This window comes from Microcebus murinus, chromosome 3, assembly GCF_040939455.1.
Source record: "Microcebus murinus isolate Inina chromosome 3, M.murinus_Inina_mat1.0, whole genome shotgun sequence".
NCBI lineage: Eukaryota > Metazoa > Chordata > Mammalia > Primates > Cheirogaleidae > Microcebus > Microcebus murinus.
This window is the reverse complement of record NC_134106.1, coordinates 8,554,342-8,581,579: the sequence shown is the minus strand read 5'-3', so window position 1 is coordinate 8,581,579 and position 27,238 is coordinate 8,554,342. Positions and strand designations below refer to the sequence as shown.

The following is a 27,238-nucleotide window of genomic DNA, read 5'->3' as shown; positions in this document are numbered from 1 at the left end:
CAGGAAGCCTTCCCTGCACCCGCTCAGGCTGGGTAGAAGCCCCTGGTTTGACCAGTTGCTTCCCTCCAAGCCCATACTTAACCATATTGCCTTTTAATTTCAGATACGTGCTAGTCCCTGTTCTAAGTACTGTAATCTATATTCACTAATTCATTTAATCCTCCCAACAACCTTATGAGTCAAGTACTGTCATTATTCCCATTTTACAAATGAGGAAACAGAAGTACAAAGAGGTTAAGTATTTGGCTTGAGGGCCAGGTGCGGTGGCTCATGCCTGTAATCCTAGCACTTTGGGAGGCCAACGAGGGCAGATGGATGGAGGTCAGGAGTTCGAGACAAGCCTGAGCAAGAGTGAGCCCCCATCTCTACTAAAAACATAGAAAGAAATTAGCTAGACAACTAAAAAAAAATATAGAAAAAATTAGCCGTGCATGGGCACATGCCTGTAGTCTCAGCTACTTGGAGGCTGAGGCAGGAGGATCGCTTGAGCCCAGGAGTTTGAGGTTGCTGTGAGCTAGGCTGATGCCATGGCACTCTAGTCCCAGCAACAGAGTGAGACTCTGTCTCAAAAAAGGGAAAAAAAAAAAAAAAAAAAGAAGAAGAAGAATTGGCTTGAGGTCTTCTAATCTATAAGGAGAGGGAGCCAGGATTGGAAAACACACCTCTGGCTCCAGTTTAAATTACTGTTTATTTATCTGTCTCCTCCACCAAAATTTGAGATTGAGTCTGTTCCATATTCAAAGGAATATCTCCTGTGCCCACCCCAATACCTGACACAACAGGTAATCAATAACTCATTCCCCAAAGGAAAGGAAGAAAGGAAAAGGAAAGAAGAGAAAGAAAGGAGCATAGAAGTAAACAATTCCACAATGGTGTGTTACCAGCATTTACTAATTAAGCATCGACACCGCCAAACGCTACACGAGCGGAGGAAGCTCAGGCACCAATGAACACTCCTGCGCGCTCAGGTAAATCTAGAACTTTCGGCTACCAGCGCCAGGACCTCCCAGGCGGCCGCTGCGTTTCCCCTCCCGCCTGCCTCTGCTCTCTGGCCCCCGCTCCCTTCCTCCGCAATCCCAACCCCGCTCCACCTCTTCCTTTTCCCTCCCCGTCCTCTCCGCGGATTCCGCGGTCCGGGTTTCCCGGGCTCCGGCGGCCGGAGCGGCTCCGTGCGTGGGCGCGCTCCGCGGCGGCGGGCATGCGCACGGGTGCGGCGAACTGCGCATGCGGGAAGATGGCGGGCCTGGCGTCCTGAGAGCCGCGGGTTGCCCTGCTCCCCGCCCGTCCGCGTTGGGAGCGCTCGGGCTCGTGGGGCCGCGGCGCGCGTGCCGGCGGGCGGGACGGCCTAGCGGGGCGGCGCCACCGAGCAGGCCGCGGGCCCGCTTCTTGCTGGGCCCCCGGAAACCGGCGTGTTGGGGGCGGCGCTCGCGCCGGGCGGGAGAAGGCGGGAGAGCTCGCGGGGCGCGAGGGGCGCGGGCCGCCCGGCCGGGCAGCATGAGTCAGCAGCGGCCGCCGAGGAAGTTGCCCAGCCTGCTCGTGGACCCGGCGGAGGAGACGGTGCGCCGCCGGTGCCGGGACCCCATCAACGTGGAGAGCTTGCTGGTAAGAGCCGGGCTGGGCCGGGGTCTGCGCGTCCGGCCCCTCCTCCCGGCGCTGCCACCCAGCGCGAATGACCCGTCGCTCGGTCCCCGCCGTCCCCGGCCAGCACTGCCCCTCACGTGCTGCCAGCCACACTCTCCCTTCTACACCGCTCGCGAGCGTGTGTTGTCAGCCTCCTTGGGGCTGCAGAGCACCGTGAGAGAACATTGTTCAACTTTGCGTTAGAAAGTGTATTTTCCTCCCTCAACAGGACCCTAGGTGTACCTCCGCAGCTTATCACCTAGTCGTCTTTTCTCCCACCTCTCCGATTCTGCTTATCTGCAGCCGTTTCAAACCTCCTCCACCCCTCACTTTTCCCTCGCTGCAGCTCCCCATTATCTCCCGTCCTGTTTGGTGGACAAAATAGGTGGGAGATTTGGCTCCCTTCCTGTAAGAAGGCTGATTTCCTCTACTCTTGCTCTGGACCAGTTGCTGTATTCCCCGTGGTTCCCAGGGCTCTTGATGAATCCTTCCTTTCCCATTTCCCCCCATATTTTCAATTTCTCTGCTGCTTTCTTCCCACACCTGGTAGTAACTAAACATTTACCTAAGTCATTATGCCAAGTCCTCATGCCAAATTTTTTATGAGCGTTATCTCATTTAATTCCTCACAGCAGTCTTAAAAGATTATTATCCTTGTTTTACGGTTACCCAAACAGACTTGGAGATGTTATGTGGTTTGCCCATGGTTAGATACTAAGTGGAGAAACCTAGGTTTAACCTCAGAATGTCTGACTCCAGGTGATAAATTCTTGACTATTTAAATTACATCCTAAATCCAACCCTACCTTAAAAAATAACCTATCTTAATTCCATATCCCCTCCCCTCTACTGTATCTCTTCCCCTTCATGGCTAAACTTCTTGAAAAAGTTGTTTGTGTCCACTTGATTGTCTGTCATTACCACCCAACCCACTGCTGGGGACCTCTGGCCTAAGCACACTTATAAGACTGTTCTAACCAAGGTCATGGACAATCTTGTCCATTCCAGCAGCTGTTGTAGTTTTGACCATTGACAACTCTTGGTGGAAACTCTCTCCATTGAGTTGCTTTGACACCACATAAGCTCCATCTGTTTATTTAGCTTCTGTTTATCATCATCTTTCTCTCCCCATTCCTTACATGTTGAATTATTCGGGGGTTCTTGCCTACCTTCCCTATGCATTCTTCATATGAGAGTTCATTTGCTCTCCCAGGACTTGTGTTACTGTGTGCATTTGACCTTTGAACAACATGAGGGTTAGGAATGCCAACCCCTAAAAGCAAAACTCCACCTTTAACTTTTTTTATTTTTATTTTTTTTTATTTTTTGAGACAGAGTCTCGCTTTCTTGCCTAGGCTAGAGTGAGTGCCGTGGTGTCAGCCTAGCTCACAGCAACCTCAAACTCCTGGGCTCAAGCGATCCTGCTGCCTCATTCTCCCGTGTAGCTGGGACTACAAGCACGAGCCACCATGCCCGGCTGATTTTTTTTTTTTTTTTTTTTTTTGAGACAGAGTCTCGCTTTGTTGCCCAGGCTAGAGTGAGTGCCGTGGCGTCAGCCTAGCTCACAGCAACCTCAAACTCCTGGGCTCAAGTGATCCTTCTGCCTCAGCCTCCCGGGTAGCTGGGACTACAGGCATGCGCCACCATGCCCGGCTAATTTTTTGTATATATATCAGTTGGCCAATTAATTTCTTTCTATTTATAGTAGATACGGGGTCTCGCTCTTGCTCAGGCTGGTTTTGAACTCCTGACCTTGAGCAATCCGCCCGCCTCGGCCTCCCAAGAGCTAGGATTACAGGCGTGAGCCACAGCGCCCGGCCCTGATTTTTATATTATATATATTAGTTGGCCAATTAATTTCTTTCTATTTTTATGGTAGAAACGGGGTCTCGCTCAGGCTGGTTTTGAACTCCTGACCTTGAGCAATCCGCCCGCCTCGGCCTCCCAGAGTGCTAGGATTACAGGCGTGAGCCACCGCGCCCGGCCTACCTTTAACTTTTTGACTCCTCCAAAATTTACAGATAGCTTGCTGTTGACCGGAAAACGTTACTGATAACATGAACAGTTGATTACTGTATATTTTGGTTTTTTGTTTTGTTTTGTTTTGTTTTTTGAGACAGAGTCTCACTCTGTTGCCCGGGCTAGACTGCCATGGCGTCAGCCTAGCTCACAGCAACCTCAAAAAATCCTGGGCTCAAGCGATCCTCCTGCCTCAGCCTCCCGAGTAGCTGAGACTACTGGCATGCACCACCATGCCTGGCTAATTTTTTTTCTATATATTTTTAGTTGCCCATTTCTTTCTATTTTTAGTAAAGACAGGGTCTCGCTCTTGCTTCAGAGCTGGTCTCGAACTCCTGACCTTGAGAGATCCTCCCACCTCAGCCTCCCAGAGTGCTAGGATTACCGGCTTGAACTACCACACCCAGCCGATTAATGTACATTTTGTATTCTGTATTCTTATAATAAAGTAAGCTAGAGAAAAGAAAATGTTATTAAGAAAATGATAGGGAAGAGAAACTGTATTACTAGTTGTTAAGTGGATGTGGATCATCATAAAGCTCATCATCCTCATCATCTTCATGTTGAATAGGCTGGGGAAGAGGAGAGGTTGGTCTTGCTGTCTGTTTGCAGAGACAGAAGAAAATTGGCATATTAATGAATCTGTGTAGTTCAAACCTGTGTTTGAGGGTCAACTGTATATTGGTGCCATCTGTATTGGTGGTCTTAATCTTTTGAGAATGTGATAAAATCTTTAAACTCTCACTGTAGGAAAACCACTTAACTTTGCATTTAATGTCAGAAGATACATCTCTTGAAGTCTTAGATATTGTTACTCATTCTGGTTGTTTCACTTACCATGTTATGTAATAATACCTCCTAAATCTTTAAATCCAGGTTAGGGCTTTCCAGCTGTCTACTAGACATTCCTACTAAGATTTCAAACTCACACAATAGTCCCCTCTCATCCCAGGTTTTGCTTTTCTTGGTTTCAATTACTTGTAGTCAATTATGGTCCAAAAATATTAAATGGAAAATGTCAAAAGTAATTCATTCATTAGTTTTAAATTGCTTGCCTTTCTAGTAATATGATGAAATCTCGAGCTGTCCTGTCCCATCCCACCTGGCATGTGAATCATACCTTGGTCCCGTGTGGCCATGCTGTAGATGCTACTGCCTGTTAGTCACTAGCCATCTTGGTTCTCAGAGCAACTTGTCGCAGTATCACAGTGCTCATGTTCAAGTAGCTACCTAATAGTGGCCCCAAAGCGCAAGAGTAGTGATGCTGGCAGTTCACATATGCCAAAGAGAAGCCATAATGTTCTTTAAGTGAAAAAGTGAAAGTTTTCACTAAGAAAAAAGTTGTATTCTGAGGTTGCTAAGATATATTGAGAGACCTCATTCACATAACTTTTATCATAGTATATTCTGTTTCTGTTTTGTTATTAATCTCTTGTGCCAGATTTATAAACCGTATCATAGGTTTGTATGTATAAGAAAAATCAGAATGTATATAGGGGTCAGTACTATTGGGGGGGGGTCTTGGAACATATCTTCCAAGCTTAAGTGTGGACTACTATATATCCAAAATTAAATTTATTTTTATATTAGTCAGGGTTCTCTAGAGAAACAGACCAATACTGATACATATTTTGGTACTAGGAGTAGTTCTAGAGGATCAGAATTTTAAGGATGAGTTTCCTTAATTGGTTTTGAGTTTCTGGAATCGGCTTTCTAATCTGATTAGACCTAAAAATGCCAAGGACTCTACTTCCAATAGTACAGAGAGCACTGATAGTCCATGATGTGAACTGTTTGTTTATAGAGATACACAAAATAAATGTATTTGATACTCCCAATTTACTGCTTATAAGAGGCAGGGAATTTAGTAACTCTATACATGGTGCTTTTGAACATTTGTGGAAAATCAAGAAATATAATGACATTGGTTGGTTCCTCCTAGTGTCACTGAACAAGGTGATGAAAGAATAGGATGAGCTCAGGGATTCCATTTCTTGGGTCCAGCTCCATACAAATGACCTAAGAGTTTCTAAGTGTGCCGTGGATTGGAATCTTCTGTGGCTTACAGGGCTGAAGTTGCAGAAATCAAACACAAACCCTCACTCATCATGGGACTGGCTGAATTACAATGAAAGTTGAACTATTTAGCCTTGCAGAGTACCTGCTGTTAAAGTGAGGGCACTGATTGGAGAAGAATGGGATCCTGCCAGTTGCGATGGGGACTTGTGGGAAGACCCTGATGAGTCTGAGCACATTGAGCTCCTAAATTCTCATGAGTGTTGTTTGGCAGAAGTGACCTCCCCACCCCAAGGAGCAGGAGCATTCCTACGCATGGTACTGCCAGCCTTTCCACCTGCTGGAGGGAATTGAACTCTGCACTGCGGGAGGAAGTGGTATGGGCCTCCCGACACAGTTGCCTAGCAAGACTGTGCTGAGCTCCTGAGGACCCACCCACCACCCTTCTTTGCTTCTAGACCTGTAACTGGACTCGAGTCCAGCAGGACCCATGAGGAGGTGCACTACACCCCACTTCTGGTACCAAAATTTGTATTAGGGTTCTCCAGAGAGAACCAATGTGATATATAAATATAGCCCTGTGCCACATAATGACATTTCATTCAATGATAAACCACATGTACATTTGTGGTCCCATAATATTATAATGGAAATGAAATATTTCTGTCACAAATAATGACCTTTGTATCATAGTTGCCTTCAGTAGTTAGTACAGTATCATGCTGTACAGATTTACAGTTAGGAGCAGTAGGTCGTAGCATACCAGATAGCCTAGTTGTATAGTAGGCTATACTATCTGGGGTTGTGTAAGTGCAATGATGTTTGCACAAACATAAAATCACCTAACAACGCATTTCTTAGAACGTATCATTAAGCAACACAAGACTATGTATAGATATGAGAGGGGACTTACTAGAAAAATTAGCTTTTGGTTACGGAAGCTGAGAAGTCCCATGCTGAGTGGCTGCAAGCTGGAGACCCTGGGATACTGATAGTCCAAGTCCAGAGGCCTCAGAACCAGGGAAAGTGGTGGCGGAACTCTGAGTCTGAGGCCAAAGGCCTAAACCTGGGGTCTGTCAGTGTAAGTCTTGTTATCCAAGGACAAGAGAGCACTGATAGTCCCAGCTCCCACAGATAGCTGGACATATTTTCCTTTTTCTGTTCTCGTTCTCTCCAGGCCCCAGCACACAGGATGGTGTCTGCCCACATTGTACTCCACTCAGACTCACTGATAATCTCTGGAAACCACACCCTCACAGGCACACCCAAAACTAAAGCATTACCAGGTTTCTAGGTATTCCTTGCTCCAGTCAAGTTGGCACCTAACATTAACCATCAGAATTATCTTCTTGCCTGAGCAGGCAACAACTTTGCCGTGTCTTGTCTTAATAAACGGTACCACACCCACTGTGTTGCCCAAGCCAGTGTTTTAGGCAGCATTCTGGCGTTCTCCCTTTTCCAAACTGACCCTCTCCAGCCTCCCAATCTAATTATTAATCACCAATACCTGTCACTTCTAATCATCATCTGCCTTTCAGATTGCTGCAGTGCCTTCCTAAGCAGTTTTCCTGCTTCCAGTCTTGCCCCTCACTTTCCATATGTTCTCCACACATAATAATGATCTTTTTTTTTTTTTTCGGCATATTATGGGGGTACAGATTTTAAGGTTTCAATAAATGCCCATTTTCTCCCCTCCCCCCAAAAGTCTGAGTCTCCATCATGACCATCCCCCAGATGGTACACATCTCACTCATTATGTATGTATATACCCGCCCCCCAATAATCTTTTAAAAGTGTATTTCTAATCAAGTCACTTGGCAGAAAGAATCTGTCATGGTTTCCTAGTGCTCTCAGGATAGAGTAGAAACTTCTTCACAGTCTGGCTCCTGAGTTTGCCTTTCCTGAACTGCTTTATCATTGCTACATTTTCCATGTTTCCATATTCTTTCATACCTCTCAGGTTACTGAATTTGCTATTTTCTGTCTAGGTTGAACACTCTACCTACCCACACTCCCCTTTCCAAAACAGGCTCTCTTTTTTTGTTGTTTTATTTTTGAAAAATGTGTGTTTCCTTCTGATGGTGTTTCAGGTGTAGATTTATAGGTTTTTTTGTCTGAAGAGCCTTCTCTAACCTCTCAAGACTGGGTTAAGCACCCCCTTTGTGCTCCCAAAGCATCCTCTCTACTGTGGGTTCCTCTTAGGTCTCTAAGTGCAGCCACTGTCCATTTCATTGTTATATCCCCAGTGCATTGGTGCCTCTCACAGAAAGGTTCAGTAAATAGTCGTTGAATAAATGAAGTAGGTGCTTTGTAAAAGTTTGAATGTATGATTGTTTTCCTGCCTGTAAGGTTGTGATTTGAGTATCTATCTCAGAATGTGTGTTGCTGTGCAAAGTTTAATTATGTATCTTGGTGATTGTTGCCTGAATAAATGGCTTAAAAGCTGTCTGGAATTTTTGAGAAGGGAGAACATAGTACTGGCTGGAGGTAGAACTTAGTCTGCCCATTGATAAGTAAGAAACATTTGAATAGATGAGAAGAATACAATCCTGTGTTTCCAAAGAGCTCTCAAAGGAATATTGCTCCCCAAAATGGAATTGGTACAGAGAGGCATCTGTATAGAGAAACTTTTTTTTTTTTTTGAGACAGAGTCTCACTCTGTTGCCCGGGCTAGAGTGCCATGGCGTCAGCCTCGCTCACAGCAACCTCAAACTCCTGGGCTCAAGCGATCCTTCTGCCTCAGCCTCCCAAGTAGCTGGGACTATAGGCATGTGCCACCATGCCCGGTTAATTTTATATATATATATTTTTTTAGTTGGCCAATTAATTTCTTTTTATTTATAGTAGAGACGGGGGTGGGGGGGTCTCACTCTTGCTCAGGCTGGTTTCAAACTCGTTTACCTTAAGGGATCCACCCACCTCGGCCTCCCAGAGTGCTAGGATTACAGGCCTGAGCAACCATGCCCAGCCTGTATAGAGAAAGTTTTAACCAGTTTGGAGACAGTGCTTAGAATTTTAGTCCCTAAAATTCACCTTTTATTTCTTTTCTTCCACTTTTGAAAGAGCTCGTCAAAGCTTCTCAGATTTAAAAGTAGAGGTCTTTAGATGTGGGATTTGGAGCAACAGTGAAATAGCTTTGCACTTGAAGAACTGTGCCTGCTTGCCCATCAGGAGCTGCTGGTTCCCAGAGAGCTGTGCACTCTGTCAGGGCACTGAGGACCATCCTTAGTGATTTTCTGTTTGAAGGTTGCTGCCTTCTCCATTTTGTAGCTAAGATGCAGATAGGATATATATAAAATGATGCCTGCCCCTCAGGGGCAAAGGTACTGTTGTGATTTCTACAAGATAAAGAGATAGTGTTTTCATATTCAAAGGGGAAAAAAATGAATGCATGCTGTTGGGGTCTGTTTTCCCATGTGTATCAGTATAGCCAATATGCAAAGAACTGTGTTTATAGTAGAATAGCCATTTTTTCTTGTGGTATTATGCCTAACAGAAGTATTATGCCAGTACCAACCTGTGAATAACTGTCTAGACCAGGAGACAAAAGGGGGGGGGTCTAGAGCAGAAAAGATGCCCCTCTAGACTATGTGGCTGGCAGACAGTGAGGCAGCCAGTAAGGACTGTGTTTGTAAAGCCTGGCCCCATTGCTCTAAATTGAGAACAGAAGCCTCTGCGGTAAGTCACCTCTGAGCTTATCTATGACAATTTAGGATATTTGTTTGTGTGTGTTCCAAATCAATGTGATGAGGATGGATTTTTTTTCATTCAAGAATCTTGCTGCCTATATAGCTAGCCCCTGTCTCATACTAAATTAGCAGAGAGCTTAAATGTAAAAATAGCAATGACAGTTGGTCATGCTTGTCAAATGTCTGACTTTAATAGGACTGCCTCAGAGTTTTGATGTTGGATACCATGTTTGCAAGTCACTGTTGCCAACGAGAGCTAGCCAGACATGGTCCCTGCCCCCAAGGCAGGCGTTCCCATCTCCAGTGTTGCACACTGCAGCAGGTCTACATGTTCTTTCAGTTCTAACAACTGAACTGATTTTGTAGGGGGATTCTGTCTCAATGGAATTATTTCGTATCAAATTAACTTGCTAATGGATGCTATCATCAGATGATAAGGAAATCATCATGCCAAGGACTTGTTAACACTGTTATGAGCAAAGAGCTTCTTAACTGCACACCCTGCCTTAAGGCTTCCCAACTTCCCAGTCCTTTGCCATTTTGCTGCCATACTTTTATTTCTAAACCATGAACTTGATTGTGTCATAGTCTTGTTCAGAAACCTTTGGTAATTCTCCACTAGTTAGAACATAAAGCCCAAACTCCTCCTTAGCATGATTTTGTGTGGTGCTAGCATGTCTTTCCAGCTTCAAAATCAAGACATTTACACTGGCCACACAGGGGGGTTCTCAAATACATGTCATGCAATTTATACCTTCACACCTTAGTTTGTTTCATTTTCTGCACCAATAGTCTTTTTCTTCCCTCTCTGTGGTTTATTATTCAGGCAGAATTTGGCTCGTCAAGGCTCAGCTGGGGCCACCTTCCCTGTGAATCCTTCTGTGATTTCCCTGTCTGGGTGCATCCATAGTACTCCTGTTGATTCTTTCCTTAAAGCACCTGTGGAATTCGCTCACCCTAGTTTTCCTTTATGGGTCAATTTTGTCACTTAGACAAGAGCTGAACTTGTTCACATGCCTTTTTGGAGGCATATAACAACATTGCACCTGTTCTAAGCCTTGAGATTAATGGGAGTTTTATTTTATTATTTGCAAGAAATGTTTCTGAATGTGTTACAAATGTTACTATAGCTTCCTAATAGCTGGTAAAATGGTTGAGCATTAATGAGCTGCTACTAACTTCCTGGTGTTTCAGTAATTTAAAAAAACTTTTAAATTTATCTAATACAGAAGTTTCTAGTTATCCACAGCATGCATTATTTCCCATTATTAGAAGTGCTGCTGTTTTTACATTAATTATAATGGGAATGCATGCCTGCCTACAAAAGTTTATGAGCAAATTTTTTGGAACCACTTAAATAGCAAAGGGTGAGCATTTGTTAGTTTAGATAGATCTTCTACCTTTACTGAGCTTTCCAGAGTCAGGGACAGTGTCTTAATGATCTTTGCATTCCTTTTTATGTTCAGTACCTGATGCAGTCACCAAGTTAATGTCTATTCAGTAATAAATTCTCATATTCATATTTTCACCCTTCCTTGTCTTTACTGCCATAATTATGCACACCCATGCAACCTGAGAAATGTAAATCTATGCATTACAGATGCAATTACAGTTGAAATAGATATAGTTTGGAAGGACTACTTTTCTCATACCCAGATTATTACTTTAGGGTGAAAAAAACCCCATCCTTTATATTATAGAGTAAAATGCTATTCATGTGCATTGTTGTTTTAAAATTACTAAGTTAAATTTATACATCTTTTTTTTTTCAGCCATCAAAAATAAGGATTAATTTGGAAGATAATGTTCAATATGTGTCCATGAGAAGTAAGTTGATTCCTGAATAAGTTTTGTAGTTTGAAATTAATATGATTAAAATGATTTATTTTGAATGTTTATGAGTTGAGAAGAAACTGAAATAAAATATATTATTCATACACTGAACTGTAGAGTTTGGAATTTGAGTTGAATAAAGTTGAATAAGGTGCACAAATGCCAGCTTGTTTTTCATAGAACAGTCTGTATTTAAAGATATTTTTCCAAAATTCCTCCTGTGAGAGAAATTTACTCTTTCCTTCTTGGTGCCTACTTTAGGTTACTGTTTGGGGTATTTGTTAAAGGAGGTAGGGATGTCAGTTGCTCTAGTTCCCTGTCCTTCTGGAAGTCTTTATGATAGATTGCCCCACCCCTAATTTCTTTCTAATTTGGTCCTAATCTCAGTGGATAGATCGTGCATAGATGCCCAAATATAAATCTTACTTATATTAAACTTTCATTTTTCCTCACCTCCTGCTATACTCTCACCCATAGATGGTCACCAAGTTTGGTCAGCTTTAGCTTTGAAGTGTTCTTTCGTCCATCCCCTACTACCAGTTTATAGACGATATCTAACATTTACTGAGCTTGTGTAATGCCTGGTGCTGTATTAAGCTCTTTGCGTGGACTATCACAATAACCCTTCAAAATACAGGTGTGGATTATCATTCACTTTGTATAAATAAGTAAACCGCGGCCCAGAGAGGTAAAGTGACTTGCTCAGAGTCAGGGGTCAGTCCCATGCCTCTCCGACTCAGGAGCCCAGAGTCAGAACCACTGTGTTAGATAGCTTCTTCTAGTTCACAGTCTGAGTCTCTCGAAGCTGAAGTTGTGGGATAGCCTTCTGAGTGGGCTGCAAGCTTCCAGGCTCTGCAACCCCTAGCCTCTTCTGTTCTGCTGCCAGTGTGAGTTTTCTAATACAGAAATGGGGTTAATGTCATTCACCTTAAATTCTTCAGTGCTGCTCTATTACCTACAGAGAAAACCCTGACTCCTCATATATTTGATTTTGTCTATTTGTATTAAATTTAGAAGCTACCTCGTATCCTTAAACAAGGTGGTAGAGGATAGATAGACAAAACAAAAAGATAAGGCCCCTAAAGGTTGTTTCTTGCTTAATGTTGCAGCCTCATCTCCAGCACTCTGCTGCCCTTATCCGTTGCGCAACGCCCTCCCTGTGGATTCCCTGAATGCAGTCCCTGAGAACGGGTTCTCAGATGCTGCTTTGTTATTGACATGTTGTTTCCTCTCCCTCACTTCACCTCTACCCTCTGTGGCAGTGGGCCAACACCTGCTGTCGTCTTTCCATGCACCATGCCCAGCCTGCTCCAGTTAAGAGGCCCTCCCAGCCCCCACTCCAGCAAAGGTTTTATTTCGTGGTATCAAGTAACTTTGAATATCTCTCTAGCACCTATTCAGGATTTATTATGTAATGCAGTTTCTCATTAGACTCTGGAATTACTTTAGTTTGAAGGCCTTTTTAATCTTATTTATATCCCCTTAGCAACTGTCATGTTGTAGGTGTTCAGTTATATTTGTTCTTTATAAAATAACATCACAGGAATGTACTTATCCTGAGCTTATAAGACCATGCCTTGTTAGTAATTAGTATAATTCATTACATGCCTTTTAAAGTTAGAATTCCTCATTTGTAATCTTCTAAGTTTTGTTGTAGAATTGTGACTTTCTTCCACTTCCAGTTAAAAATACTTTTAAATTCCTAATTTACTCCTATTTAATTTTAAGTGTAGAAATGGGTTCCACAGAGAAGACATTTATATTATGAAATACGTACTTTTGTTCCTGGAGTAGCCACCGGTGGTCTTTAAATTGAACGTGACATTGTGAAGGTTCTGAGTAAGGGCATTTCTGACTGAAGGTGACATGGACCTTTCTTTTGAAACATACTGACTGTGGTATGCCATGGAAGTAGAGAAAAAGGGAAATCATATATTCTACAACAGAATGACAACTGAGTTAGAAATTATTTCCTCTGCAGACCAAGCCATAAGAACTTTTTCTTAGTATCAAATTAGAAAAGATGAAAAAGCATGAGATTAAGCCCTTATTTACTGTGTAAAATTGATAGATCCCACAACCTTGATAGCAGTTTAGCAGTACATATCAAAATTCCTTAAAAATATCCTTTTACTCAGCAACTTCATATCTTGGAATTTATCTAAAGGAAACAGTTAAGGGTACATATAATAATTTAGCAACAAGTAGGTTCTTTGAAGTATTGTACGAAATAGTAAAGTTGTAGACAGTCTGAATTTCCAGTATTGAGATAACTTTAGCAAATATTCCATGCAGTTAAATATGTAGCCATTAGAAATAATGTTGAAATACATTTGTTGACATGTCATGATGTTTACAATATTGAGTTAAGAACATGTTACAAAATGGTAAGTTCCTATTTTTGTTTTTAAGAACTATGTGTACATATTGACATGTATGTGTATTGTGGGGGTGTGTTAATGAAAACCCAAAATGATTGTACTAGGTGAGTGAGTGAGGGACTTTAGGAGATTTTTTTTTTCCCTTCATTTGCCTATCTGTTAATATAGGGTAATGAATATTTTTAAAAATGGATATGCTACTTTTCCTCAAGATATATCATAATTGTCCTTATAAAAGATAGTTTGGGCTCTTTTAAAAACTTAATCAGACAGGGTTATATTAGTACTTTGGCATGGATAAAAACATTAAAAAAAAAAAGCCCAATCTCTACCTTTGTTTTGTGAAGAATTCCTGAACTTGAAGACCAAATGAAAATGTAATTTTCAAAATTATTTCTAGTTCTATTCCTGAGAGTGGTATGGATACAAAGGTAAATTTACTGCTTTGTCTGATAAGATGCAGTAGACTTCTAAAAATTCACATGTTATTTGAAACTGGTAGCGTATTTCAAATACTCCTTTATTTAAGTCTAAAGCCTTTGTTTAGACCTAGGATAGGCAAAGAAATTTCTTATCCATTTTGAGAAACTTATTTGATAGAAATCAGCCATGATTCAGTCAGTATGTGGGAATTTCTGCAGATGTCTATGCTGTTTGATCAAGAGGAAATAAATGGTTTTTTAAATGAGTTGAGAAATGTTATTTAAAATTTTACAAATGTGTTTATTTTGTTTCCCAGAAGCGCTAAAAGTGAAGAGACCTCGTTTTGATGTGTCACTGGTTTATTTAACTAGAAAATTTATGGATCTTGTCAGATCTGCTCCTGGGGGTATTCTTGACTTAAACAAGGTTGCAACAAAACTGGGAGTACGGAAACGAAGAGTATATGATATCACCAATGTCTTAGATGGAATCGACCTTGTTGAAAAAAAATCTAAGAACCATATTCGGTGGATGTGAGTTGGTTCCAAACTTTTCATGGCCTTTTTTCCCTTCTCATTAAGTGACAGTTCCATGCTTAGAACAAACTAAATAACAGCAGTGTTTTGACAATATTAAACAAAGTAAGATATGACTTCTTGTTACAAAAGGACCCTATAAATTTTCTTACATTATCCTACAAAAAACATAATTAAAAAGAAAATATTTCCTTAGTTCCTATTGATATCAGGGGAAATCTGTGAAGGTTATAAAACAGTGGTTTTCACACTGGAGTGTAGTGAACACCTAGAGCCTCCTGCTTCAGGAGTATAATTCAGTAGTTCTGGGGGAAGACAGTAATCTGCATTCTCAACAGGTACCCTAAGTGGTTATGATGTGTGTGGCCTATGGATCATACTTTGAAACATACTGCCCTGAATATTTAAATAAAAAATTAGACTTAATGTCTGAAAGGCAATTGCTAAAGACTTGACATGATTAGGAAGGATCCCATGGGAAAAGGACCAAGATATTGATGTAGTGAAAGGTATGTGTGTGTACATGCATGGAAGAAAAAAGCTATTATACCAGAATAGGCAAGTATTTTGGATCAGAATAGGTCCAGCGTGTAAGTGTATAGAGACCTTTCAGGCAAATGAAAAATCTGCTGACAAAGATTGTAAAATGACTGTAAGTAATTAACTTAGTTATCAGAGGAAATGGATTCCTAAGGGAGATTATTTTTTCAATTGTACAGAAATACAGATTGAATTTTATTTTAAACATTTTTACTAAATGACATTAAAAACACTTTAGGGGTTCATATCAGATTGCATTCTGAATCACTAATTAGAATAAGATTTGAAAACTGGCAAGCAAAGGATAAAAGATAAAGGTAACAATTTTTCCCCTATTTATTTTCCATAAAGATTAAAGGAAAAAAGTGAATATAAGTTGTTGCCTAGTCATATCATATTGGAGGAGACACTAATAACTACAGAAAATAAATTTTTTAATAATAATATCATTATATTTAGGTGGAATATACACAATGGGGAAAATACAGACTTATAAAATTTTAGCAGAGGAACTGTCATCTCGCCAACACTTCTTGTTTTTCAGGTGTAGAAACTAAGGTACTAAAAGATCATAACTTGTCAAAAGTTGTGCTGTAAGCAATAGGGCTAGGTATTATTGACTCTTAGATCAGTGCTCTTATTACTTCATTGGGCTGTGTCTATGATTATTCATTTCCATAGGGTTGTAATATATTTTTTGAAAAAGTTCCCTTGTAAGATGAGAAACTATAATTGGGAACAAAAAATAATTTATGTATAGGAGGAATAATGGCTGTCTAGAATAAAGAGAGGGTAGAAGTTAAATCAAAGTCCCTAGTTTCTGTCTGTCATTTTGGAAAACACCAAATGTAAACAGTTGAAGTTCTGATGACCTAACTTGCAATTACTGTATAATCTCCTACATGTTATTGATGGTGATTTTTTTTTTCTTTTAAAGAGGATCTGATCTTAGCAATTTTGGAGCAGTACCTCAACAAAAGAAGCTACAGGAGGAACTTTCTGATTTATCAGCAATGGAAGATGCGTTGGACGAGCTAATTAAGGATTGTGCTCAGCAGCTGTTTGAGTTAACAGATGACAAAGAAAATGAAAGATATCCTTTAAATCTTTAAAATTTCTCATCTAAAGCAAATGACTTTAGTAGAGTCTGTTTGGGGATTTGATTTATATAATTAAGATATAAATAGATCTTTAAAAGATAAAATAAAACTTAGTAGTATAGTCTCAAACACACAAATAGTACTCTGTTTAGTAAAAGAGAATGCTGGAGAAACCCAATGTATCACTTAATTGGTAAAATTTGAGTTAACACAATAAGGATGAATACATTCAGGTTGTAAGATGGAAAATAATTTTAGATGAGAGAAATCTGTCATACATAATAGTGCTGAGGAACTTATTCTCTTAAGTTTCTACTTTTTATAGATTTTTTTTTTTTTTGCCATCTTTCAATTTAGGGGATTCTTATCAAAAACACTGAATATTTTTTCCCAAAGTTATAGTATGATCTAGCAATGAATAGGGAATAGGGTAGCAATTTGAATTCCTTCATGAGTCTTGTTTGTTATAGGGACTTGAACTTTATTAATATTTTTCTCCAGAAATTGCCATAATAATTCCAATAGTACAGGTTAAAGGAATTCTTGGCCATTATTCTAAGTGAAGTGACCCAGGAACAAGGAACCAAATACCATGTGTTCTCACAAGTGGGAGCTAAGCAGTGGATGTACATGGTCATAGAGTGACATAATGGACGTTGGAGACTCGGATGGGGAGAATGGGAGGGGGGTGCGGGATGAAAAATTACCTTGGGTATAGTGTATGCTATTCAGGTGACGGGTTTGTTAAAAGCCTAGACTTTCCACTGTGCAGTTCAGCCATGTTAAAAAAACAAAAACACTCTTATACCCCTAAATCTATTTATATTTTTTAAAAAGAATTCTTTAAGCTGAGTTATAAATATTGTAAAATACTTTATAAAATCTTAAGAATTTCATATGAAATAATACAACTTATCAGTACAATAATGTTTTGCACTTGTGAATTTGTATCCCATAAAAACTAAAGACATTCTAACATTACACTTTCATTAATGAGTTATAAGAGATAAATTTTCTCCCTAATAAATAGCACCCTGCTCAGAGATCCTTGACTGATTTTTACACTAGCATATGTAACATATCAAGATATTCACAGCATCCAAGCCTTCCATGAACAGATTGTTATTGCAGTTAAGGCTCCAGAAGAAACCAGACTGGATGTTCCTGCTCCCAGAGAGGTAGGTAGTCCTGCATTTAAAACAGATTTGAAGAGGGAGGGGGGCCAACGGCCGAGGCTGTGCTCCGTTGCAGTCACAGTAACGTAATAGCCATCACGTGCATGTTAGCTGTGTACCTGATACTATTTAGGGCACTTTGCACATTTTAACATGTTTTGAGTGACACGACAAATCAGGTAGACATTATTATCATCATCTTAAAGATGAGGAACCCAAAGCACAGAAAGATGAATTAACTTTCTCAGGATCACTCAGTAAGTGAGAGAACCAGAATTCAAACCCAGGTAGTTTGGCCTCAAAGTTTGTTTTCAGCCAATATACTATAGTGCTTCTTAGAGGAATCACCAAGAATTGGCCTGTTTTGAAGTTGCGAAAGTAAGATCTGATCTCAGCCAAGGTTCTGGGGCATTAGCTTACTAACAAACTCATAAAAGAGTAATGAATAAACTAGAACACTATGTTATAAATTTAAAATGAAAAGTAAAATTTCTGTGTAAATGAAAATATTCTCCTTTTTTTTTTTTTTTTTTGAAACAGAGTCTCACTTTGTTGCCCAGGCTAGAGTGAGTGCCCTGGCGTCAGCCTAGCTCACAGCAACCTCAAGCTCCTGGGCTCAAGCAATCCTCCTGCCTCAGCCTCCCAAGTAGCTGGGACTACAGGCATGCGCCACCATACCCAGCTAATTTTTTCTAAATATTTTTACTTGGCCAATTAATTTCTTTCTATTTATAGTAGAGACGGGGTCTCGCTCTTGCTCAGGCTGGTTTCGAACTCCTGACCTTGAGCAATCCGCCTGCCTCGGCCTCCTAGAGTGCTAGGATTACAGGCATGAGCTACCTCACCTGGCCTAAATGAAAATATTCTTAACAGCTGCTAGCTGCTTAGCACATTCTTTCCCTTGCAGGAAAGTTTGTATTGAAAGATAATTGTTGGCCGGGCGTGGTGGCTCACACCTGTAATCCTAGCACTCTGGGAGGCTGAGGCAGGAAGATGGCTCAAGGTCAGGAGTTCGAAACCAGCCTGAGCAAGAGCGAGACCCCATCTCTACTAAAAATAGAAAGAAATCAATTGGCCAATTAATTGCCAGGCTAATATATATATATTATGGCATGGTGGCACATGCCTATAGTCCCAGCTACTCGGGAGGCTGAGGCAGGAGGATCGCTTGAGCCCAAGAGTTGGAGGTTGCTGTGAGCTAGCCTGACTCCACAGCACTCTAGCCCAGACAGCAGAGTGAGACTCTGTCTCAAAAAAAAAAAAAAGAACCATAATTGTCATCAGAAGATTGCTTGATAAGGATAGAGTCAGAACCAAGGAATGTGGCCATTCTTGTGACGGATTTGCCCCCCTCCAAGTGAAGAGCATTCCTGCTATCCACCTTTCCTCCTATCCCCAGCAGACCTCTCTGTCCAAGTGAGGGCCCATGTCATTTGACAGTGTATCAATTAGGAACAGCTTTCTTTTGTCTGTCGCACTCAAATTGTGACCTCTTGGTGATGTTTCCTAGTTGTTTTATTTGGATTTAGGTACACTCCAAGTATCCAAGTAACGTTTTATATTTAATATGAGTTGTTTCACAGATTTTTTTTTTTAAATAAGTAGCTACTAGTCCTTCAACACATGCTTACTATGGGGCATGATAATCCATTCTGCAGTGACTGATGAGTTTTGGGTTTTTTCCCTGTGCTATGAGCTGCATCAGACTATAATTATTAAATCTTGCTGAGCCTTTAATCATGCTCAAGGCTTCTCTCAGAGTCCCATTTAAAGTCTGTGCACAAGGGCCCTCTTGGCCAGCCATTCTCAGCAGTAGGTATGTGTGCATGCTGGCTTCGGTAGAGTCTGACTCCACAAAGACCTGGGGGGAGAGCTGTGGACCTGGCGTGACAGTTGGCAAACTGGCCTTTGGATCAGATCCATCCTGCTCCTTATTTTTGTAAATAATTTTCTTGGGACACAACCACATGCCCATTTGTTTACATACTGTCTCTGGCTGTTCTCACACTACATTAGCAGAGTAAGAGGTTGTGACGGGGGTGGCATGGCCTATAAAGCCAAAAATATTTACTGTCCTACCCTTTACAGAAGACGTTTGCCAATCCTTGATTTAGTGGAATGTGAAGTCCTCAGCTGGCCGCCAGTTCAGGGCAACATACTGGTTTCTTTTATTGTTTCTAACTATTAAATTGCACAAGGTTTACTACTCAAACCAGACTTGACCTGGCCCTCTAGAAGCTGAGCACAGATGTTCTCTAGCCCACATTCGTGGAACCAAGAAGCCATGGCAAGGAGGACAAATGAGGCCCTCTGAGATGCTGCATCTCACTGAACTCACTCTGTGATAAGAGCGCAGTGAGATGTGGCGCAGGAGGAGCAGTGGTGTCTGTAGTGTCCAGCCCAGGTCTAACCACGTAAAAGGGGAGAGAGTAGAGTTTGTGTTACAGCTAAACCAGCTCTCTATTAACAAAACAAAGGAATCATAACTGTAACTATTCCTTAAGAATTTAGCTTAATTCTCAGTAGAAGCACTCAATTTCCTGATATCTTATGGAAAAAGTATTTTAATTAAATCCTGAGTAAATAAATCTGAAGCCAAAAAATGTGAAAATCATGAGTTAATAATAGTCCTTTGTTACGACTCTCATTTTTTTTAATGTTTTAAATTACATGAGGTGTATTTCGACTTGATCTTTTCCTCTTAGTTCTTTCAAGTGGACAAAGGAATGGCCCTTCCACTTATCTCGATACCTCTTTATTGGTCTGGAAATCCAAGCACACCCTTATCCTATGAAACTATAGGGTATTCCAGAGTTCTCTGTTATCAAAACGCTGACTTTCAACTCTCAAGTATGGCCTCCTTCAAGGGATCGACTTCTTGAGTAGGGAAAACAGGCTCTTCAGTATGGAGGTGTCCACTTGATGGCTGTGACACTGTGACTACAGCATTGTGTGGCTGTCCTAGCTGTGTGAATTGTCCAGTGGTTTAATGTGGTTACAGCTAAGATGATGATTTTCTCAAAATGTATGATAGAACGGAAACCACCAGAATATAATTTTCAGAAAGGTTTTTTGAAATTTTTGCAGTTCTAGTGAGTGCAAAAGTATGCTTGATAAGTCTTCATTCATCTTGATGGTTTGTGTGTCCTTTGCAGGATTCTATCACAGTGCACATAAGGAGCACCAAAGGACCTATTGACGTCTACCTGTGTGAAGTGGAGCAGGGTCACAAAAGGTCTGAAGGTGTCACCTCTTCATCTGAGAGCAGACATCCAGAACGCCCTGAGGAAGGTAAACATGCCAACTTTGTGATTAGAAAATTTAAGATTCTAATGATATTTTAAGTATATGTAATTTTATGAATGTATATTATGGCCTTAAGATATTTTTACTCTTCTTATCCACAAAAACATGAGGAAAAAAACAAGAATTACAAGGTAATTCTTATTGGAGTTTAGATATTTCTACAAACTTTATAGGTACACTCAATCTGGTCCCATGGCAGTACCACTGGCGGTAGGCTCTGTATAGGGAGGCTTTTGGTCACACAGCAGTTCCACTCTCCAAAGGCCCCGAAAGCACGCCCAGTGACCTTGCCCAGCAGGAGACTCCGCCGTCGCCACACATCTTGGAGAAGGGAAAGTGCTAGACCTACTTGATCCACTCAGCTCAGCCAAGAGCCCACTCTGCGCCTCCTGCAGGACAGAGAGGGATCCTCAACTTTGCACTTCTAAGGAGCATAGCCTCTGGTCCTGCCTGGCCAGAGCAGTGGCTCCATCTAACCTTGGAGCCCAGCCTGTAGCCATGTCCAGCTGCAGATCCCAAATGGTGGAATTGCGTGGCCGGGAATACATCCTGAGCAGAAGCCATTGTGGTACCCAGCCAGCAACCCCACCAGACAGCGGAGCCCAGACAGTAGTCTCACTGGACGGTGAGGTCCAGGCAGTTTTCTCACCGGACAACAGAGCCCAGGCCGTGATCTCACAAGACAGCAGAACCCAGCCAGCAGCCCCGCCAACAAAGAGCAAAGGCAGTGGCCCAGCCAACTGGAGAGCTCACAAAAAGCTCTGCCTGCCTGGGGTGGTCCCCAACTGGCCAGTCTGAAGAGAGAAGCTCTATCCTTGCCAGCGAACACTTAAAAAGGCCAGAAGTGGAGGCTGTCTCCTCCAACACAAGGACACAAGGATAATGAATAATCAGGGAATCATGACATCTCCAAAAGAAACCAATAAAGCCCTAATATGGAATGGGTTTCTACATTATCTAATGGGCTTTTAGGTACAGGTTTGAGTTCCTGTTTATTCTTGTGAGACTGAAAAAATTAGCCTTATGCTATTAACATGAACTTGACTAGGGATCTTCACTTTTTTTAAGTAGCTGGATCGTATGTTCTGTTATCTGTCTGCCTTTCAGTCCTTCACTTATAATTCCTCTCTCATGTGTTCTTTTTCAGAAGAAAATCCTCAGCAAAATGAAGAATTGCTTGAAGTGAGCAAATGATAGATAGCATTTAAGAATTCATGTATTGAGTTTTTTGAGGAACATCCTGCGGAGGTGGATGGATGATGCATCGGTCTGATTCTCAGAGCAATAACTCATCCCTGCCATGCTCTCCTTGTTAGCAGCAGCATTAATGCCGGTAGTATCTTTGAGTAGTTCACTACTTAGATAATTATGGTTTCCACATTTGAAAACAACTTTTTATAATTATTCACTGCTTTTTGTCAGCGAGATAGACATCTTGACACCTGAAATAACTCCATCACAGAGTGTCATGAAAGCAGATGGTCAGGCCTGAGATGGATGTTCATTGTGGATGTGCCACCCTTTCCTTCAAGGGTCGTATCGTATATCACAAAAGAAATTGCCTTACACTGGTTGTGTTTGCAGTTAGCTGTTGTACATTGGAAAGATGTACACACGAACCTAAATGTGATGTCTTTGTATATATATCTGTATAATGTTTAGAGTACTTATGAAATATGTCTAAGTGACGCTTTTCATCCTTGTACAGCAAAATAATGTATATATGGAAAGTAACAGACAAATTCTCTAATTTCCTTGGTATCTATAACTTATTAGAATCCTCTGGATGAGGGTTAGAGGAGAGTTTTTCCAAACTTCTACATGTAGAAGTATCATAAATGTGCTATACATTTACATTCATGGAGTTAAAGTATTTTAATATGATTCCCAATGCCGAAACTGGTATTGGATGCATCTTGATTTCAAGCTGTCTATGGAGTTGTATGTCCCAGCAAATTGGTGGCATGCCCCAAGGCTCCGGGGGCAAGTATAGAAATGCCATCAGATAATAGTGTAATTCATCGTGAGACCTGAATTCAATCATGGTGAAAATTGGGAACTATTTTAAGGTTTTTGCAGGCAGATTTTTGTAATATGTTTCTGTATGCAGCCTTGCTCTTCAGTCAGAGGGGTTTTACTTACCACAAGTTGTGCCCTGCCCTCTCTCCAGCTCTAGTCCCACATTTCCACATACCTAGCTCTTTCTACCTCATTGGGTAAGTCATTTACCACTCTGTGCCTCAGTTTACTCTGTAGTTTACCATTAGACTGTGAGCTCCTTAAGGGACCTTGTCATAATCATTGTTATATCCCAGCGCCTTGCACCGTGCCTGGCCCAGATAAAGTGCTTAATAAATGTTTAAAGAAATCAGTGAGTGGGTGAGTGAATTGTAAAATTAGACTAATAATACCTGCCTTGTCTATCATACGAGATTCTTGTACCACTTGAATTCATATTTTAAACCTCTTTGCTTTTAAAGAAAGATTTGAAGCAACTTAAAATTCAGATCATGTATAGAAGGATTTAAACTAGGAATCCAAAATCAAAGTATTAAAAAACACTGCTGAGTGTTTAGCATTCACATACCTCTGAGTGCCAGTGGCCGTCTCCAGTCCCATCCTTCTGTGGAGCGCCCGCTCCCGCCGCAGTCCCTGCTGGCTTGTGTCTGTATGTCTGGGGACTGCTGACAGTGCGCTCTCTGGATGGTTAGCCTCAAGGCTTTCCCTTACTCCCTCTGTTTGATACAAAAAGTTGTTTGAAATTAGCCAAAGAAAAGCCACAGGGAGCACTGTTTATCATCATTGGACTGGTTAGTGATAATGGTATGACAAAATAGGGAAGAGGAGAAAGGAGAAACAGCAAGTGTAGGATAAAAATAAATTTTGGACGTGCTGTATAAAAGAAATTTAGATAGGTAACTATGTATATGTAGGTCAGGTGTTCAAAAGAAAGATCTGAACTCTGTGTAGTTGATTTGGCAGTTGTTCAGTTTATATATGATGCTTTAAACCCTGAGAATAGGTGAGGTCATCTAATGAGAGTTTAGCAGGAGAAGAGAGGCCCAAGAGCATCTGTATTTAAGGGGACATACAGAAGAAAAAGCTTTTCCTGAAAAGGAATAAGAGGGGGAAAAAAAAAAAAACTAAAAGTAGTGTCCCAAAAACCAACAAAAAGGCTTTGCCAAAGGTTTTAGCATAATTTCTGAGCAGCAGTTCCTTGCGAAATGTGACAAATGTTCTACTTTACAAATTGTTCTGAAGATAAAATGACATCATGTAAGCTAAATCCTTTGTAAATTGTAGATGTGTTATATAAATGAAGTGTCTCTCCAGTCACTCCATCTTCTGGTGTTTGGTCTCTTCTTTTTAAAAGCACTAGAGTAAGCGTCCCATGCGCTGATTTCTGAGCTCTTCTTCACTCCATCGCACCCTCACCGTCCCATCTCTCCATACGTATCTCCATACATACGCTACTGCTGACGTTCACCTCTGCTGCTTTCCTTCAGAAACCATGCGCGGTCCCACGTGTCCTGCAGGCCGGGGTCCGGTCTCTTGCTGTGGAAGGCCTGCAGGCCAGCCTCAGCCTTGTTCTTGGGTCTGATCTTGTTACTTGCCTTGTGGGCCTTCAGCCCAAACCAGACTGGTCTTCTCACTGTGCCTGAAATGCACATTGCACTTTCCCAACTTTCAGCCTTTGCTCTTATCCTCCTTCCTGGAATTGTCTTCCTTTTCTCTGTGTTTCACATTCTGCATCTGGCTCACACCTTCCTTCCACCTAACTCCCATCCCGCATACCATCTGTACGTGGCACTTGGAGGCCATCATGTATCCTCTTCAGTTGCTGCTGAGTTTTCCCAGCTGGCATTACCTGCTGTCCAAGTGTAGGGACCATATCTAACATGTATGTGTCTCCCGTATTTGTGTAGTGCTCCAGCAGTCTTTGTTGGTTGATAAGAAAAGTGACCTGACTACATTCAAGACAACTCCCAAGAATTTTAAAAAAAAAAAAAAACTCTGACTTTTCAAAAACACAAAACAGACTGATTTGCACTGAAAAAATATTCTGCAAATTTTGCATTTTGTGAAAATTTACAGCACATCTAATTGTCCCTCGACTCAGCAAAAGATGAACACTTTTGTGCTGTTGTCCAGAGAGCGCCTTTAAACCTGAGAGAATTATGACCCTTCTGTCCCTCCCTTTGGACACCTTTTGGCCCCAGGGACGCTAGCATGGAGTTGGATGCCCAAAGTTAATGAGTGAGAGAGGCTTTCTCTTTCGTACGTGAGTGTTAAGTTGTGTCTCAAAATCTCAGGAATCTGCCACTTGATTACTTAACAATTAAAAATGAAAATTAGAATAAAAGCAATTCATTGTACTACGTTTGTTTCAGAATTGGCTCTTGAATTCCATTAGCGATGGGTTTGGCCCGCCCTCCAGCAGCCCTGCCCAGCCAAGCCAGGTGCCAGCTGAGGATGAAGGCAGTGCCTTCTGGCTTTATCTTCTGTTCCTGTGGCTTCTCTGACCACTGAAGGTGGACCTGGCACCTTGTTGGATTTAGGCCTCTTTGCCACCGTAGTTGGGTGGGAAAGGGGTGATGTTTGGGGCTTTCAGCCTGGCCTTTGGAGGACAGTAGGTGGTGGCTCCGCAGCAAGAAATCTGCTGCGAGAAGGTAGAGAAAGGAGCAGAAAAACAGGTGACAGGAGAGGGAAGGAAGAAAGGGAAACAAGATGTGAAGTGACAATGGGAGAAGTGAGGAAAAGTGGCAGTGCAGCCTGGGCAATGGGCATCCTTGTGGCCAGAGGGGAGGCCCCAGACCAGAAGTCTCCAAGGCGAGATTCCCCGGAGCAGAGGGCTGCAACTAAAAGAAACTACCACTTGTCAAGTTTTGATGTCATATCAGGGAAAGATGTCCTCCGGGATATGGAAAGGCTACTTAAACCTTTCATGTGCCAATTGAGGCTGGATTTTTCTTCACATGTTTAAACAAAAAGAACATATCACAACAGAATGAATGCAGAAGCAGACAGCGAAAATTCATGTGTCTTCTATTCCACCAGACGTATTAAAGAGATTTGTGAAAATGCATAGTAATGCCCTTCCTTGCTAATTGTTTTTGTCTTAGAAAATGTAGTTATTTTTCATTGAAATATATTAACATGTAATATGTTTATTGTTTTTAATGAATAAATATAAAATATTCTGTTTTAATTTGCAGTACTTTAATTGTCAGTTGATGGAATACATGTGAACAAAAGCTTTTTGGGGTCTTCAATTTTTTAGAGTTTAAAGAGATCCTGAGGAAAAAGTTCAACAGCAAGTTTAGAAGATGCTGCCCAAAGGAAAAAGTGGTTCTGGAAAAGGGGGGAAAGAGGGAGCAGCCTCTGGGAGCGACAGTTCTGACAAGAAGGCTCGGGGTCCCAAAGGTGGTGGCGATGCATTAAAGGTCAGACACATTCTTTGTGAAAAACACGGCAAAATCATGGACGCCATGGAAAAGTTAAAGTCTGGAATGAGATTCAGTGAAGCGGCTGCACAAGATAGTGAAGATAAAGCCAGGCAAGGGGGCGACTTGGGTTGGATGCCAGAGGGTCCATGGTGGGACCCTTTCAAGAAGCAGCATTGCCTTGCCTGTAAGTGGGATGGATAAGCCTGTGTTTACAGATCCACCAGTGAAGACAAAGTTTGGATATCATATTATTATGGTTGAAGGGAGAAAATAAATCATATGAAAGACTGAAAAAAAAAAAAAGATCCTGAGACCAGAAAGTTTGAGAACTGTTACACTAGCTTATTCTATCCAAGGGCTGGTAATTATGGGGCAATCCTCCTCCTCTTTATTTTTATTTTATTTTATATTTTTTTTTGAGACAGAGTCTCACTTTGTTGCCCAGGCTAGAGTGCTGTGGCCTTGCTCACAGCAACCTCAAACTGCTGGGCTCAGCGATCCTATTGCCTCAGTCTCCCAAGTAGCTGGGACTACAGGCATATGACACCATGCCCGGCTAATTTTTTCTATATATATTTTTAGTTGGCCAATTAGTTTCTTTCTATTTTTAGTAGAGACGGGGTCTCGCTCTTGCTCGGACTGGTTTAGAACTCCTGACCTTGAGTATCCACCTGCCTCGGCCTCCCGGAGTGCTAGGATTACAGGCATGAGCCACCGCGCCTGGCCAATCCTCCTGCTCTTGAGGGAGCTGAAGGGTTCATAGGTCTTGGCCTCAGGAGGTGTGAGCACATGCGTGTGCGTGCACACACGCACCCACACTCACAAACAATGTACTCTCTCCAAACACCCACGGTGACTCTGAAGATAAACAAATGGACTTAACGCAGTGGCCCGCTAGTGTTAAAGAAAATGTAGCTTTATACCAATGGCTTAAATCTTGCTCATTGAGGCTTTCTAGCGCCCATTCTTCACTTCCGGTGAAAGTAGTTGGACCCAACCAGTCATTCACATTTTTAGCTAATGTTTGTGAAATTATAGGCTGTAAGAAAAATGACTCACTGTAACAAAAGAGGAGCATTTTCACAAGAACTGTGGTTCCTGTGTAGAGAAACATTGATGAGAGTAACACACTTGGCCTCTCCCTCATTCACCT

The 27,238-nt window shown here is 41.6% G+C and overlaps 1 protein-coding gene and 1 pseudogene across 1 annotated transcript; both read left to right on the top strand.

Moving 5' to 3' along the window:
• The first annotated feature begins 1,205 nt into the window (after window positions 1-1,205).
• Window positions 1,206-23,979, top strand: E2F6 (E2F transcription factor 6). The gene is made up of 7 exons (XM_076000553.1): window positions 1,206-1,602; window positions 11,117-11,171; window positions 14,298-14,514; window positions 15,995-16,151; window positions 17,222-17,335; window positions 20,488-20,623; window positions 21,786-23,979. The coding sequence occupies exons 1-7, from the start codon at window positions 1,225-1,227 to the stop codon at window positions 21,830-21,832; spliced, it is 1,104 nt and encodes a 367-aa protein (XP_075856668.1). The 5' UTR covers window positions 1,206-1,224; the 3' UTR covers window positions 21,833-23,979.
• A 133-nt stretch (window positions 23,980-24,112) lies between these two features.
• On the top strand, window positions 24,113-26,388 carry LOC142870011 (peptidyl-prolyl cis-trans isomerase NIMA-interacting 4 pseudogene; annotated as a pseudogene).
• The last annotated feature ends 850 nt before the right edge of the window (window positions 26,389-27,238 follow it).